This window comes from Pelophylax lessonae (genome assembly GCF_965119305.1).
Source record: "Pelophylax lessonae genome assembly, chromosome: 12".
Classification (NCBI taxonomy): Eukaryota; Metazoa; Chordata; class Amphibia; order Anura; family Ranidae; genus Pelophylax; species Pelophylax lessonae.
The window spans coordinates 204,824,352-204,842,451 of NC_138779.1; the positions used below are offsets into that span (position 1 = coordinate 204,824,352).

Consider the following 18,100-nt stretch of genomic DNA (forward strand, 5'->3'; position numbering starts at 1 on the left):
GTGGCCACTCACTAAAACTAGAGGAAAAACGGTTTAACCTTAAAACATGTAAGGGATTCTTTACTGTCAGAGCAGTAAGGATGTGGAATTCTCTTCCACAAGCAGTGGTATCAGCAGGGAGCATCGATAGTTTCAAAAAACTATTAGATGGGCACCTTAAAGACCACAACATACAGGGGTATACAATGTACGGTTAACAGCAAACACACACACACATCATAGGCTGAACTGGATGGACTGATGTCTTTTTTCAACCTCACAAACTATGTAACTATGTATTGAACCCGACGGACTAAGACTGGGATGCCATTAAAGTTCATGTGTGTGTAAAGGCAGGCGTCCCAATACTTTTGGTAATATAGTGTATGTGCACCTGCTAAAGGGTGGGCCTAAGGAACTTAAAGTGGAGCTCCACCCAAAAGGGGAAGCTCCACTTGTCTGCCTTTTCTCCCCCTTTGCTACCACATTTGGCACCTTTAGGGTGGGGAGGGGGAGCGGGTATCTGGTTTTGACAGGTTTTCTCCCCCTTTTCTACCACATTTGGCACCTTTAGGGTGGGGAGCGGGAGCGGGTATCTGGTTTTGACAGGTACCTGCTCCCAATTCTGGCAAAGTTCACCGCGACAAAGTGAGCCGGAAGTTCGGCCCCTCTCCTTTCCCCCACAGCCGGCCCATTCACAGAGCGCAGCACAATGTGTGCATGCGCAGTAGGAAACTGGCTGTGAAGCCGTAACTGGTTTCCCTTAGCTAAGATGGTGGCACCAACACCCAAGAGCTGATTCAAGAATCAGCTCGGGTGAGAACACCCCTGGATGCCTGGACAGGTAGTCCTGATACCCGATGGTAGTCTTGATTTACTGCCCTGATAGTAAAAGTCAGCAGTATTTGTAGCTGGTGACTTTTAATTTTTTTTTGGGGGGGGAGGTGGAACTCCTAAAGTCATATCTGGCAATTTGGGATTGCTGCAATTCTATCTGTGATCCCAAATGGCGTGGCAATTGCAGCACAATGCAATGCACGTGTTTAAGTGCCATTGTCCTTTAATGGCACTCCAAGCGCAATGCAATTATCCTGCGACAGGATCTGCGGCAGACGCGGCAAACGGTGCTTTCACAAATTGCATGAAGCTTGTCACCCGAAAAAGAACAGGAGCCTGAATGGGCTGCCCTATGTGACACTCAGAATCGTGTATAAATCCCAAGGTCAGAATCGTGGAGTGGGAACGTTTGTCCCTGCTATGCGATGACATGACTGGCGCCTTAACGCTCAGATGCCGCACTTGTGTGTCGTTGGCATTGCTACTAGATTCCTGGCTATTAGCTTCTGGGTCCCGTGCCAAGTTCCTGTCCTACTGCTTTGTGCTGTCATCGCCATTCCCCCTTCGTCTCCTCCAATCAGAGAACGCTTTGCATTCATTGAGAAAATGTAAACTGTTCTCTAAATGGTACTTATGCCAAGATAGCGACCTCCTGTGTCCACTGTGCAGCAGGACACCTACTTAGCCTCGTTTGTGTCTCACATGCCACCCTTCCCAGACACTGCAGCTTACTGTGGGGGGATGGGTTCAGTAACAGAGGCAGTGCTGTCAATCTAGAAAGCAGTGGGCAGGACTAGGAATTACCAGGTGCTGACTGACAAGCTACTGGCTTGTGACAATGCTCATAGCCACGCCCCCTGCAACATCTCCCCCCCCCCCCCCCCCACTGTAGTGCAAGCAGATGCAGTCTACTTGGGAGCAACAACTCTGCTCTGAACTCAGGAGCAGTACAGCATTGTTGCCACATCACCAGAGGAAGAATTGTCTGGCAGGAACTGGTATTTGTGAAACTTTGCATGGGGACTAAGAGAAAACCATAAATCATGAATTAACTGCTGCAGCATATTTCTTGGTGGGAGGCCATAGTTCTACTTTAATTTTGTGATTGGGGGGCATAAAACTGATTTTAGTAACACTCGTTTCCTCTTCAAACTTGATTCCTCAGATCCTCCATTCATCACCGATGTGAAGAACGCCCAGTCACAGGTTGGCAAACCAGCGATACTGCGCTGTCAGGCTATGGCGGAGCCCCCTGCAGAGTTTGAATGGTTGAAGGACGACAAGCGGTGAGTACTCAGCTCCGCCCATAGAGGAAAACTCCGCTGATCTCATCCAGACATTGTGTGAGCTTCAGTTACTTGTAGCAGCCAATCAGAATTCCCGTTTGTCACATTTTGAGAGGTTTGGTTGGTAAAAGTGCTCTGATGAAACAGACAATGTATGGCAAGGGTCTTCAAGCTATGGCCCTCCAGTTGTTCAGGAACTACAATTCCCATCATGCCTAGTCATGTCTGTGAATGTCAGAGTTTTACAACGCCTCATGGGATGTGTAGTTCCCCAACAGCTGGAGGGCCGTAGTTTGAGGATCCCTGATGTATGGGATAAAAACCTAAGGCTCTGACATACTGCTAAAAATGCTATTTTCCTGGCTTTAGTGAAGTACTGAACTGAGACAAGCATGCAGAGTTGAAGGTCAGGACTTTCTAAATGCTTGTTCAGGGTTATGGCTGTGATAGCCAGGAATGAAGCATTTTCAACAATGGGAGACTTCATACTCTGTTAGGGTTTCTCTTACGGCTCTTTCCCACATGAGGTTAGAGGGGGTAGTAAAACCCAGCGGTTGAGTCACAACTTAGCCACTACCCACTTTAGCTGCAGAGGCAGTAGCGTACCCATGGCATGACTGCAGCAGAAAATATAGCGTAACCCCCCCCCCCCCGTCACTTTCAGCAGCCAATATCACCCATCGAATGCAACTTATTTAAGTGACCGGTTAAGGCGCTCTAATGTGGGCTTCAAAGGCTTAAAGCAGGTGGAGAGGAGACAACACAATTCCTCCTCACCGCCTGTTCAATGCTCTCTGAAGAGCGATTCAAATGCTTGGGGCCCATTTACATTTGCTTCGACTTTAACACAAATTAAAGTGCCTATCGCTTCAGCATGCATTTTTTTGTGTTTTTGATGCTTGTGTGATGCAAAATTTGTTTTGAAGGGGACAAGTAGAAACCCAGCTCAATAGTACTCCCACTCAGCAGATCCCCAATTCATTAGCACCCCTGTTTAGCAGATCCCAGCTCATCGGAGCCCTCATTAAGTATATCCCCAGCTAATTAGTACCCTAGTTTCCTTGCTCAGTACTGCCCCTAGCTCTGCTTATGCCCCACTTAGTAGTACCCCCCTCAGCTCAGTAGTAACCCCCAGCTCAACTGATCCTTAGGTTTGCTGATCCTCCTCTCTCTCTGGTCCCCGCACACCTCCCGCTATATTGCTCCAATGCTGCTCACCATCTGTGACATTGCTGGTTTCTCCTGCTCCAGTCCCCAAGCTCTGCTGATCCTCTGCTGATCCTCTGCTGCTCAGTCATCACTCTTCGGGCCCTGCTAATCTTATGCTAGAGTGTTCCCATGTTGCATACCACATATGACATCTGCTAGGTTCTCCTGATCGGGTCCCCCAGCTCTGCTGATCCTCTGCTGATCCTCCTCTCTCCCTGGCCCCCGCACACCTCCCGCTATATTGCTGCAATGCTGCTCATCATCTGTGACATTGCTGGTTTCTCCTGCTCCAGTCCCCAAGCTCTGCTGATCCTCTGCCGCTCAGTCATCACTCTTCGGGCCCTGCTAATCTAATGCTAGAGTGTTCCCATGTTGCATACCACATATGACATCAGCTAGGTTCTCCTGATCGGGTCCCCCAGCTCTGCTGATCCTCCTCTCTCCCTGGTCCTCGCACACCTCCCGCTATATTGCTCCAATGCTGCTCACCATCTGTGACATTGCTGGTTTCTCCTGCTCCAGTCCCCAAGCTCTGCTGATCCTCTGCTGCTCAGTCATCACTCTTCGGGCCCTGCTAATCTTATGCTAGAGTGTTCCCATGTTGCATACCACATATGACATCTGCTAGGTTCTCCTGATCGGGTCCCCCAGCTCTGCTGATCCTCTGCTGCTCAGCCCCCCTTTCTCTGGTCCCCGCTCACCTTCCACTATAGCGTTCCCATGGTGCACACCATGTGCGCTGTCTGCTAGTTGCTCCGCTCCAGTCCGAACTCCACACACCTTCCTACTGCTCCACCATGCACACCAGATGTGATGTCCCCAACAGACACTACCAGATTATATACGCATGAACCGGAAGTGACCCCTGATGATGTTTTTCCAGTTCGCTGGTTGTCTCCCAGTGCATCGTGGGATATCTCATACCTACAATGCCTCCAAAACAAAGCAAAGCTAACGTTGAATAGATGTCTCTCAAAAGCTTCAGGTGTGGTGATTGTTGTCATAGACTTCTATGGAGGCTTTGAAGACACTTTGAAGCATCAAGAAAGTGACATGGGGTAAAATATTTGAAGCGAAGCAAAGCAAACACAACATGTGAACATGACTGTAAGCTAACCATTTTTTTTTTTTTAGTGACAGGCAGGGCTGGGACAAGGGGTGGCTGGGAGGGGCTGCTGCCCTTGGCAAAATAGAGATAGGGGGCGCCTTTCTTCTGTTACAAGGCCGACAGGAGTAGTGACAGCGGCAGTGATTTTACTGTGTGTAAGGTGTAAGGTCTTCTAAGCTTGCACATCATGAACGTGGATGGGGGGAGCAGTTTGGCAAATTTGCCCTGGGCACTGGATGACCTTGTCCCGCCACTGGTGACAGGAGCTTTTGATTGGCATTCAGAGTGCTTTAAAAAAGAGTGTCCAGTGCCACATTTTGAAGTAAGTGTAAATGAGCCCTTAAAGTGTATCTATAGCCTTAGTGTGTGATAGGGTAGGAAAGGGTTAGAATACCTGTTAGGTTGGTATTGTTCTATTTGTCCTCGCCGGGGACATTCCACCTCTTTATTTATCCTGGTGGTCATTGTGCCCCTATGGAAACGTGATGGAAAATCCAACATTTTAGAATTGTTGCCAAAACAGGTGGGGGAAATCTTCCAACAGGGACATCTGTTAACAACTGTTAAGGACTTCCCTCATTTTGTAGAGACTTCCTGTTATGTCTCAGGGACAGGAAGTGAAGGAAAATGCCCCCGATGGGACACAGATGGTAAAGAAAAAAAAAAAGCTTGACAGGAGTCTTAATTTTTTTTTTTCTAGTTTTGGATAGACTACAGAAGGATTAAAATTCCTGTCAAGTTTTTATCACTGTCTGTGCCCCTGTTAGGGAGATTCATCCTCTCAATGTGTCCCGTTTACCATTATTATCATGGAAATCCCACATTTTGGATTGTTACTGGAACACGAATGGGGACACTAGTTCTGGTGACCTCGCTTTTGAGAGATTTCCTTTCACTTTCTGTTTTGGTTTGGGACAGGAAATTATGTGAAATTTTCCCCAAGGGGACACAGATAGGAAACAAAAACGAATAGGGGCTATAACCATCAATAAGGCCTCGTTGACACAGCTATACTAAAGCGTACACATGTGCAAAGGACCATGTTTGCCTGCATATGATGCACAGATGTCCTGAGCATCTGCATGCAGGCGGTCCCATTCATTTAATCTGGGACAGAGCAGTTGCACAGAAACAGCGGCTGCTCCCAATATGACATCTGTGCGGGTCTGGGTGGGTACAGGTGCACGTCCCCAGACTCACACTGTCTGTGTTTGGGAACACATACCAGTACGGTTGTCAATTTGAGAGCAGTGGCTGTGTCTGTGTAGCTGCTGTGTTCCAATTGACATGAATGGGATTCCTGCACGGGGATGCATGGAACACCTACACTATATTATCAAAAGTATTGGGACGCCTGCCTTTACACGCACATGAACTTTAATGGCATCCCAGTCTTATGCTGGCCATACACGTATAGATTTTCGTCCGGAAATTTTCGTTTCAAGAAAATTCGTTTGATTTTCTAATCGTTAGTGGGGTTAAATCGATGTCCTTTTTCGACTGCAGCAACGGGAAAATTCGTAGGGGCAGAAGGGAAAATTTTTCTCGATCAACGAATTTTCGGGCAGTGTATGTGGTAATCGTTCAGAAATTACATTCATTTTAAAATGAAATGTTAAAAGCAAAAGACAATTTTCGAACGACATTCGTCTATTCAAAGAATGTTCAAAGAATGTTCAAAGAATGTTCAAAGAATTTTCAAAGAATATTCCCGGCTGAAATTCTGTGCGTGTATGGCTAGCATTAGTCTGTAGGGTTCAATATTAAGTTGGCCCACCCTTTGCAGCTATAACAGCTTCAACTCTTTTGGGAAGGCTGTCCACAAGGTTTAGGAGTGTGTCTATGGGAATATTTGACCATTCTTCCAGAAACGCATTTGTGAGGTCAGGCACGGATGTGGGCGAGAAGGCCTGGCTCACAGTCTCCACTCTAATTCATCCCAAAGGTGTTCTATTGGGTTGAGGTCAGGACTCTGTGCAGGCCAGTCAAGTTCCTCCACCCAAAACTCGCTCATCCATGTCTTTATGGACCTTGCTTTGTGCACTGGTCCAAATCATTTGGTGAAGGGGGGGTTATGGTGTGGGGTTGTTTTTTAGGAGTTGGTCTTGGCCCCTTAGTTCCAGTGAAGGGAACTCTTAAGGCGTTGACATACCAAGACATTTTGGACAATTTCATGCTCCCAACTTTGTAGGAACAGTTTGGGGATGGCCCCTTCCTGTTCCAACATGACTGCACACAAAACAAGGTCCATAAGGACTTGAATGAGTGAGTTTGGGGTGAAGGAACTTGTCTGGCCTGCACAGAGTCCTGCACCCGCCGATCATAGGGCAGAAATAAAGAACAGAGCTCTGCCTATGTAAAAAATGCAGGGCTCCGTCCTATCAGATGGGATGTGATGGATTTTGTGTACCTGCAAAGCAGAAAGGGACAGTTCTGCACTAATTTTCACACTCACCTCCCTAGGTATAAATTCTCTTTGCGTGCCAAAATTCTCCCCAAATGAAAATGGGAAAATTCCCCCTCCTCCCAGCATAAATCCTGCCTCTCCCCGTCTTGGCACAACTTTTCCCCTCCCTCAATCCTCTCTTTTGGCACAAATCATCTCCCTACCCCCCACCTGGCACAAATACTTTCCCCCAAATGCCCTGCCCTAGCACAAATCTCCCCCCAAATCCTTCATCCTGCCACAAATCCTCTCCCCCCCAAATGTCCCCTCCTAGTTCAAATTCCACCCAATCCCCACTCTTGGCACAAATCCTTTCCCCCAAATCTCCCTCCTAGTACAAATCTCCCTAATTCCCACTTCTGGCACAAATCCTCTTTCCCCAAATTGTCCCTCCCAGCACAAATCCTCTCCCCCAAATGCCCCCTCCTAGCACAAATCCTCTCCCCCCAAATGCCCCCTCCTAGCACAAATCCTCTCCCCTAAATAACCTCTCCCAGCACAAATTCCCCCTTCTAGCACAACTCGCAAAGCAGAATGGGCCAATTGTGCACTAATTTGCACACTCACCTCCCTAGGTATAAATTTGCTTTGCCCCCTTGTGGCACAAACCTTTTCCCTGCACATGCCTCCTCCTAGAAAAATGCCCCCCTCCTTCCCTCTTCTTCCCCATATCCCCCTCCTAGCGCAAATCCCCCCTTTCCCCAGTTACCCTTCTTAATACAAATCCTCCCCCCTCCCTGCCCAAATCACCCTCCTAATGTAAATATCCCCCACCCCCCTCCTAGCTCCTCCTATCTGCTGCTGTCACTGCTCCTGTAGCAAGTTCCCACCACTACGCTCTCCCTCCCCCCCCCCTCACACGAGTTCACTGCACTAGGGGCAGCCACCCCTTATGCCCTGGCCCTGCTAAGGATTTTCAATTTGTTTTAGATGATGTAGAACGCAGCAAAGGAGTGAGACCGTGAGCGGTGCCTACAAGCAGCAGATAATTTAGCTGAAATCCCAGAGGAAAGAGAAAAACCAGCAAGAGAATCAACCCGTCAGCCTTCTCCCCAAATCTAAAATATCTGCTTTGGCTTGGCTTTGCCTTTAATATGACAGATACCGGGAGCAATCATTGTCCGATCCTACCGTGACCGGCACAGCTCGGTGGAAAACTTTAATAAGTTTTCGCAGAACTTTATTTCCCCTCCTATTTGTCTCCCGTGACAGATAGAGTACAACATTTTATTCTTGCAATAAATAACAAAGATTGCCGCGCCGTCTGCTACTGAAATGACATTTTCTTCTTCTCTGTTGTTTTCCCGACCACCATGGCGAGCAGACTGACCGCGGGGATGGAAGGGCTGAAGATCCAGAACGAGAGGACTTGGTCCGTGCTTCTCTTCTCAAATGTCACCTCAAGGCATTATGGGAATTACACCTGCCTGGTGTCCAACAAGCTGGGAACATATAATAGCAGCGTCCGGCTACTCAGTAAGTATGAAAATGTTTTCTTTTATTGTGTTTTATTTTATTGGCCTGTATAAAGTATGTATGGTAGTTTAATTAAAGCAGGGGTCTTTGAAATATAAATTAAAGGGTAAGTGTACCACATCCGGCCCACTACAAGATTTTATCCAGTTCACAGCAACTGTCCATGAAAATACAAAGTGCATGTGCCAATCTGTGTATGGTAATATGGCATCCACTGCCAGCCAACCATAACCCAACCGCATTTTCCAGCGCAGATTCCCTCCTCACTTCCCACCACCGTGGTTGGGAGCTAGGATGGACAGCCCAACTCCATCATTTACAAGAGGACTGGGTTTCCTCTGCCTAGACTTACTCGACTAGGCACACATGAATGTAAGGGGGGACTCTGCTGGGTACACATGGATGTAAGGGGGGACTCTGCTGGGTACACATGGATGTAAGGGGGGACTCTGCTGCGTACACATGGATGTAAGGGGGGACTCTGCTGGGTACAAAGGGATGTAAGGAGGGACTCTGCTGGGTACACAGGGATGTAAGGAGGGACTCTGCTGCGTACACATGGATGTAAGGGGGGACTCTGCTGGGTACACAGGGATGTAAGGAGGGACTCTGCTGCGTACACATGGATGTAAGGAGGAACTCTGCTGCGCACACATGGATGTAAGGTGAGACCCTGCTGGGTACACATGGATGTATTGAGGCACTCTTCTGGCGTATATGGATGTAAAATAACATTTGTAAATTATACAATGTCCATGAAAATACAAAGTGCATGTGCCAATCTGTGTATGGTAATATGGCATCCACTGCCAGCCAACCATAACCCAACCGCATTTTCCAGTGCGGATTCCCTCCTCCCTTCCCACCACTGTGGTTGGGAGCTACGACTGACAGTCTACCTCCATCATTTACAAGGGGACTGGATTTCCTCTGCCTAGACTTACTCCACTAGGCACACATGGATGTAAGGAGGGACTCTGTTGGGTACACAGGGATGTAAGGGGGGACTCTGCTGGGTACACATGGATGTAAGGGGGGACTCTGCTGGGTACACATGGATGTAAGGGGGGACTCTGCTGGGTACACAGGGATGTAAGGGGGGACTCTGCTGGGTACACATGGATGTAAGGGGGGACTCTGCTGGGTACACAGGGATGTAAGGGGGCACTCTGCTGCGTACACATGGATGTAAGGGGGGAGTCTGCTGGGTACACAGGGATGTAAGGGGGGACTCTGCTGGGTACACATGGATGTAAGGGGGGACTCTGCTGGGTACACAGGGATGTAAGGTGAGACCCTGCTGGGTACAAATGAATGTATTAGGGCACTCTTCTGGCATATATGGATGTAAAATAGGATTTGTAAATTATACAATGTGGCCTTCACACTGAAAAGTTCGGAGACCCCTAAATTAAAGGGTAAGTGTACTATTATTTAAAGTTGCAGTCCTGTAATAGAGTATATGGTCAACAGTTTCTGCACACATAACCATCACACCTATTGAAGCTTGTTGGATGTCTCATTCCAAAACCCTGTGCATTTGGGTGGAGCTGTTGAGGCTTTAACAGCCTTGACTCTTCTGGAAATTTTTCTGTTAAATTTAGAGTGTGTCTGTGGGAATTTGCACCCATTCAGCCAAGAAAGCATTTATGAGGTCAGGTACTGATGTTGGGTGAGAAGACCTGGCTGGCAATCAGCTTTCCAAATAATTCCAAAGGTGTTCAGTAGGGTTGAGACCGGGGCTTTTTGCAGAACACTCAAGTTCCTCCACATCAAACTGGTCATTATGGGGCTCACTTTGTACACAAGGGCACAGCCGTGCTATACCAGAAAACGGCCTTCAGCACAAGGTTGGAAGTTTAAATTGTCCTGGAATGCCTTTGTATGTTGAAGTATTAAACAGTGCCCTTCCCTGGAAACACCTAAAGCCAATAATTTGGAATGGCCACCACATACCTTTGGCCATACATTGTATAGATAGGAAACTTTTCATTGACAAAATCATTCTTTCAAACGCCGACCCTGCATCGAACCAAGACCATATTTGTCGTAATGGAGAGGGAAAAGGATATTTGGAAGCACAGGCTTTTTTTACCACAGGCAAGGGGGGCAGGCTGTTCAGTAGACAATGCTAAGGTCTAGGCACCTCTCATGTGTTGATATGAAGGATTGTGGAATCACATTTATAAATGGTCTAAGGTCTTTAGTGGTGTTTCTCAAGGTTCAGTGTGTTATTAGTGGTGTACCCCAAGGTTCAAGGTTCACAGAGCCACTCCAGGCTCTGGAAGATCTTGACCATAATGTCGGGATCTACCCAGCTGTAGGTGGCTGAAAACCAAAACCAGCTGCACTCGCCCCCCTCTCCAGCCTGAGCAGAGTAGAGAGACCGATAGAGAGACTGACAGTCACTGCTCTCCACTCTGAGAAGACAGAGAACTGTGCAATCAGCAGTCATGTGATCATTCAGTTCAGTCTTAGAGATGACGGGGGACAGCTGCAGCATAGAGGTCAGTATGAAGGTTTGTTTTTTTAAAGTACCCCAAACTCCTCCTTTGAGGAACTTAATTTTGTTTTCTCTTTCGTTTATTGACAGACACAGCTCCTGATCTTCATAACCATTGAGTTATGATGCCCCGTACAGGAGTATAACACTAGGCAGAAAAAGAATCTGGCTACACCTATGGGCAGTCCCACTCTCTGCTGTAGGTACTCTGCCTAGTCAAAAGTAAGGACCTAGTTCCTTGCTGGGATCTCTTTTCCTGGCATATTTTTTCCTTTTAGATAGAAATGTTAGCAGAGAGAGGGAGTATACCCCCTGGGGCTACCCATAGGCGTAGCCAGATTCTTTTTCTGCCTAGTGTCCTCCTGTAGGAGGCAGTATAACCCAATGATTATGAAGATCAGGAGCTGTGTCCGTCAATGAACATCAGAAAAATAGATTTTAGGGTAAGTCAAAAATCTAATTTTTTTTTTTCAAAATCAGCAGCTACAAATGCCGTAGCTGCTGTTTTTTTTAAATCAGGTACTTACTAGTGCCTGGGGTACAGAACAGTCTTCACACAATGAGTTATTCTTACCACAATGAGACTGCGGCACCGCCATTTTGGCTATAGAACCGGCTGTAGCTTCCTGAGGAACAACAGCCAGCTCCCCACTGGGCATGTGAGAGCATTTTAAATGGTATTGCCACCTCCTGAGACACGTCACATGCGGTGGGGGGGGGGGGCATATGGCAAGGGGTGTGGAGGTAGAAACAGGTGCCGATACAAATCAGTACTTACCCCCCCCCACCCCCTCAAATAAAAAAAAAACGAACTCAGTTGCAGGCTGGGAAGCAAACCAGCAGGGCCTCACTTTTTTAGTGAAGTTCTGCTTTAACCACTTTACCACCGGAGGATTTTGCTGTCTTACGTCCAGGCCACTTTTTGCGATTCGGCTCTGTGTGACTTTAACTAACAATTGCGCGGTCGTGCGACGCCGTACCCAAACGAAATTTACGTCCTTTTTTTCCCACAAACAGAGCTTTCTTTTGGTGGTATTTGATCACCTGTGCGATTTTAATTTTTTGCGCTATAAACAAAAATAGCGTTTATTTTGAAAAAATAACAATATTTTTAACATTTTTTTATATGAAATTCCCCCCCCAAAAAAATGTAAAAATCAACATTTTTTTACATTTTTGGCCAATTTGTTTTCTGCTACATATGTTTGGTAAAAAAAAATCACAATAAGCGTATTTTGATTGGTTTGCGCAAAAGTTATTGCGTTTACTAACTAAGGGAAAGATTTTTGTAATTTTTGGTGTTTTTTTTTTAACGAGTAATGGCGGCAATCTGCAATTTTTTTTGCGGGACTTGCGACATTGCGGCGGACAGATCGGACCCTTGACTGACATTTTTGACACTTTTGGGGGTACCAGTGACATTACTGCAGTAATCAGTGCTATATATATATATATGCACTGTTACTGTAAAAATGACACTGTCAGGGAAGGGGTTAATTTTATTGGAGAGGGAGGGGTTAATGTATGCCTGGTGCTTACTGACGTGTGGGGGGGGAGGTGACTGAGTGACACAGGGACAGATCGAGGGTTCAGCTATGCTGAACACTGCGATCTGTCACTCCCTGTCACTGAGGAGATCCGCCCGCTCTGTTTACACAGGCGGGCGGATCTCTAAACTAGATTCCCCGACGATTGGGGAAGAGCAGCGGCGATCGCCGCCGCTCCTCCCCTGGCCCGACTCCCGCTGTGAATGAAAACAGCGGGAGCGCACCTCCGGCGGCGCGCAAGCGCCGCCTACAGGGGAAGGAGTCCAGCGACGTAGTACTACGTCGCTGGACGATAACGAACCACTTTGCCGCAGTACGGTCAACATGACCGGTCGGCAAGTGGTTAAAGTACAGTATTTTACTGAAAATCTTACTCTAACCCGGCACATTTCAGGGATCTGTGTCTTTGGTGAAATATCAGGGGTCTAAACAGACTCCTGGGGGTTGCTTTACTAAAACTAGAAAGTGCAAAATCTGGTGCAGCTCTGCATAGAAACCAATCAGCTTCCATGTTTTTTTCAAGCCGGAAGTTAGAAGTTGATTGGCTACCATGCACAGCTGCACTAAATTTTGTACACTCCAGTTTTAGTAAATCAACCCTCTGATATCTAACTTTTGAGACAAAGAAAGTGATTGAGGACACAGATTCCCCAATCCCTTTATCTGCAGCCTCAGCTGTGCTCGAGACAAATTAACAGGAAGTGATTTGTACAGAGGCTCCCTGTTCATTCACAAACTGAAGCATAGTAAACAAAGTTTACTATGCTTCAGTTTTGAATGAACACTGGAGCATCGCTTTGATTGCTCCCTGTGTTCATTCAGGAAGTGAAGTTGCCAATAAACAGGACATGTCTACTGCCCCCCTCTTCATCCTTAAACCGATCTCCTTGTGTGCCCACAGCAGCTGGCGGGAGGGAGAGGAGGAGAAGCCGGCCGCACTGTGGGTGACAGAGGGAGAAAGGAGCTACAAGTGAAGACTAGTGGATGGAGGGGGTTGATCCCTGAAACAGATCCCCCCTGTGGCTGCTTAAGCTCCCCAATTGGGCTATGGGGGAGGATTATTGCTACCCCCCTTAGTGGCATCCCTGCTTTCCATGCCAAGCGGCTGCCCTGCTGTACTTTGAGTATAAGAGGGTGGCCGCTCAGCACGGGCTTTATGTCATGCCCTGCCTCTCCACCTCAACCATTGAAAAGCGATCTCTGAATGGCGCTTGAGCCAAGTGGCTGACCTACTGTGTTCAGAATGCAGGATGGCAGCCACTCAGCACGGACACGGGTGCTTTCTAGCAGGGATGTCTACTACAGTGATTGGTAACTGTGGAAAAATATCCGTACCTGAAATTCTTCTATAAATGAATACATCCCTGCACTTATTTGCTTTCTTTTTAATGTCTGTTTTGAATTCAGCTTAAAATGATCACAGTGAGAGTCTGAGTCCTGCTGTGCGGAGGACTACAGGAAGCTAATATATCTACAAATCCTGGTACTTCTACTAGCCATGTTTAATAATAAATGTAGTGTTCTTTCAATGAATCCATCCCTGCACTAATTGGTTTTCTTTTTTTAATGTCTGCTTTGTATTCATCTTTAAAGCGATCCTCGCCAGAGCTCCGATACACTGCGAAAACACATGTATGTCACTTGTGGATAATATATTAATAATCACGGCGCGGTAATCTCGAATTGTTATCACCATTATAATTACGGTTGCCAGTTTGTGGAGTCTCCGCAGACCGCGTCTGTTTAATATCACAGACCGTTCCTATATTCTGCTCCAGTAAATCCCCCGTCGCAGATTCCTACATATCCAACTTCTCTCGCCCCCCGCCATATGTGTCTCTTCTCCTTCCTGGCAAACATTAAAAAAAAAAAAAGTTCCCCTTAGATTCTGATTTTATTTATTTTTCATGCTCGCGATTTGTTACATCAGTTTTGGGGAACAAAAGACAGTAATGTAAGCTGAGCGCAGCCCAGCGTTGCGTGAAAGACAATGACGCGATTCCCAGCTCGGCAGTCGATAGGAGTTGTGGAATGAAATTCTGACTTACAGAAGGGGGGGTACAGTAACGTTATTATTGCTATTGTTTCATTAAAAACTTTAATAAAGCAAATAAAACAATAATAAATAGGAATATATTATTATTAAGTAATTTTATAATTAATTATTAGTTCATTTTTATGAAAAATTTTATTTTTTAACACACAGTGCTGTCACTCAAAAACCAAACCTAGAGTTAGTGCCTGAGTGGATATCAACTGTTTTCTAGTATTATCTTATGTAGGACCACTGTTGTTCACCAAAAAAACATTTGGTTGCTTGTACACATGAACTAGTTGAAGTAGTTGAACTAGTTCCACAGCGCTGTCCCAAACCAGTATCAATCAAATTCACAATCCGTGCATAAAAATTAATAATAATTATAATTACAATAATAAAAATAAAAATTATTAGTATTAATTAAAATAATAAATAATAAAATAAATACGATTACATAATACAAACTGTATTATTTAGCACACAGTGCTGTTATTTAAAAACCAAACCTAGAGTTAGTGCCTGTGCAACAACCTAAGTAGATATCAGCTGTTTTTTAGTATTATCTTATGTAGGACCACTGCTGTTCACCAAATAACCATATAATGGTTGCTTGTGACACATGAACTAGTTATCCACAGTGCTGTCCTACACCAGTATCAATCAAATTCACAATCTGTGCATAACAATTAATAATAATAATAATAATAATAATAAGTACAATAATAAATAATAAACATAAAAATACATAATAAAAATTAATAATATTAATTATAATAATAAATAATAAAATAAATAAGATTACCTAATACAAATTGTATTATTTAGCACACAGTGCTGTTACTCAAAAATCAAACCTAAAGTTAGTGCCTGTGCAACAACCTAAGTAGATATCAGTTGTTTTCTAGTATTATCTTATGTAGGACTGCTGCTGTTCACCAAATAACCATATAATGGTTGCTTGTGACACATGAACTAGTTATCCACATTGCTGTCCTACACCAGTATCAATCAAATTCACAATCTGTGCATAAAAATTATTATTATTAATAATAATAGTAAGTACAATAATAAATAATAAAAATAAAAATAAATAAAATGATTAATATTAATTAAAATAATAAATAATAAAATACATAAGATTACATAATACAAATTGTATTATTTAGCACACAGTGCTGTTACTCAAAAATCAAACCTAAAGTTAGTGCCTGTGCAACAACCTAAGTAGATATCAACTGTTTTCTAGTATTATCTTATGTAGGACCGCTGCTGTTCACAAAAAAACATTTGGTTGCTTGTACACATGAACTAGTTGAAGTCATTGAACTAGTTCCACAGCACTGTCCCAAACCAGTATCAATCAAATTCACAATCCGTGCATAAAAATTATTAATAATAATAATAATAATAATAATAATAAGTACAATAATAAATAATAAATAATGAAAATAAAAATACATAATAAAAATTATTAGTATTAATTACAATTCACAATCAATCAAATTCACAATCCGTGCATAAAAATTATTATTAATAATAATAATAATAATAATAATAATAATAATAATAATAATAATAATAATAAGTACAATAATAAATATTAAATAATGAAAATAAAAATACATAATACAAATTATTAATATTAATTACAATAATAAATAATAAAATAAATAAGATAACCTAATAGAAATTGTATTATTTAGCACACAGTGCTGTTACTCAAAAATCAAACCCAAAGTTAGTGCCTGTGCAACAACCTAAGTAGATATCAGTTGTTTTCTAGTATTATCTTATGTAGGACCGCTGCTGTTCACCAAATAACCATATAATGGTTGCTTGTGACACATGAACTAGTTATCCACAGTGCTGTCCTACACCAGTATCAATCAAATTCACAATCCGTGCATAAAAATAAATAATAATAATAATAATAATAAGTACAATAATAAATAATAAAAATACATATTAAAAATTATTAATATTAATTACAATAATAAATAATAAAATAAATAGGATTACATAATACAAATTGTAATATTTAGCACACAGTGCTGTTACTCAAAAATCAAATCTAAAGTTAGTGCCTGTGCAGTAGATATCAGTTGTTTTCTAGTATTATCTTATGTAGGACCGCTGCTGTTCACCAAATAACCATATAATGGTTGCTTGTGACACATGAACTAGTTATCCACAGTGCTGTCCTACACCAGTATCAATCAAATTCATAATCCGTTCATAAAAATTAATAATAATAATATTAATAAAGCCATGTCCCATTGGCTCTGGGGAAGCCTCCCCCTACAAAAATTCCTACCGGAAAAAATCCACGGAGTATACCACAAACTTGGAGAGGGGGAAAGAATAAATTTACATGAAATAAGTTACATGAAAAAAAAAAAATATCGCTGCTGTACAAATGATGATACATGTTTAAAGCAATGCACCCCCCACCAAACAAACTTTGCACTGGTGGGTGGACATAACATCCTGCCTAACTATCTAACATATTAGTCCTAAACAATCCTGCAAAGAAAAGAGAGTTAGACACTTCTGAAAAAGGCACATATTTTGAGTAACCACAAGTCTAACTTACCGTGGTGAGAAGACCCTCCACACAGGGGCAGCCTTCTCACCCAGCATCCCTATCTAGGTGATCCAGTAGGTACTTCGTCTGTCAGTCTTGACCCGGCGCTCAGCATCGCTCCTCCAATGCAACACTAAACCCTGCCACTGACTACCTACTACTGATCACGCCCCCAAGGCCAGGAAGGCATGAACAGTCCAGAGACTGGTGCTTGCAGTGTCCTCTTCATTGACAACACTCACACCCAGTCTTCCTCCGACAGGAACTTTGTTGCCGGAGCCCGAGCAACCCATTAGTCCTGCAGGAGTCAACAGTTTCTCCTCAACAGTAGTAATCCGGATGAGGGATTTGAACAACTTCCCTCTCCTCATCCTGGATTCTGATTGGCCAAGCCTGGCCAGATCCATCTGGGCGGCGGACCTCTACCCGGTCTATGTAGATAGCCCGCCATGATTCCACTGCGCCTTCACCGACAGGAAGGTCTTCCATAATTCCAGTTTAGAATGATTGTGATAGGGTTTATGGATAAAGAGAAAGTCCCATACAGCCTCATCACACCAGGCTTCTCTTTTGGCCTCTATCTCCAGCATGACCTCCCGTGGAGCATAAGGATAGATGGATAGTCATACTCATACTCTAAGGCCACCTTCCACTGTATCCATCTTCGCATCCTGGAAAATCTGGGGACGGTTTTCCGGCTACTTCTCCCAGATGGGGAATATAGGGTCTCCTTTCTTTTGATGAGGGAGGCATAGGCCTCATTTTGATCAATTCCAAGGTTGGGATAGATCTGGGACCTGTTTAGCATAGGCGTCACAGAACTCCAGATTCCTGGCGCACTGTCCTCGCACCTTGGAATCCCTAGTCTCCTCATCAGGAACACTTGGACTGGCTGAACTGCTCCGGTCATCCGACCCCAGTCCCATTCGGTCTCTTCCTGCAATTTCCACACATCCGATCCTTCTTCTAAGGATCCATACCGATGCTGGAAACTGGGAGACCCCACATCCATGACCCTGGCCTCTTCCTCGCTGCTCACACTTACAGCCTTGATCACTTCAGGCCATCTATTCCCCTCTGCCTTGAT

At 44.5% G+C, this 18,100-nt stretch overlaps 1 protein-coding gene across 1 annotated transcript in view; it reads left to right on the forward strand.

Annotated features, from left to right (window-relative positions):
* Positions 1 to 18,100, forward strand: part of IGLON5 (IgLON family member 5) — a gene marked incomplete at its 5' end in the record, with an annotated part of 217,494 nt that overhangs the window by 154,126 nt on the left and 45,268 nt on the right. Inside the window, 2 exons of the mRNA XM_082274754.1 lie at positions 1,982 to 2,102; positions 8,190 to 8,341. Coding sequence (XP_082130880.1) covers positions 1,982 to 2,102; positions 8,190 to 8,341 — 273 coding nt within the window. The remainder of the gene's footprint in view (positions 1 to 1,981; positions 2,103 to 8,189; positions 8,342 to 18,100) is intronic.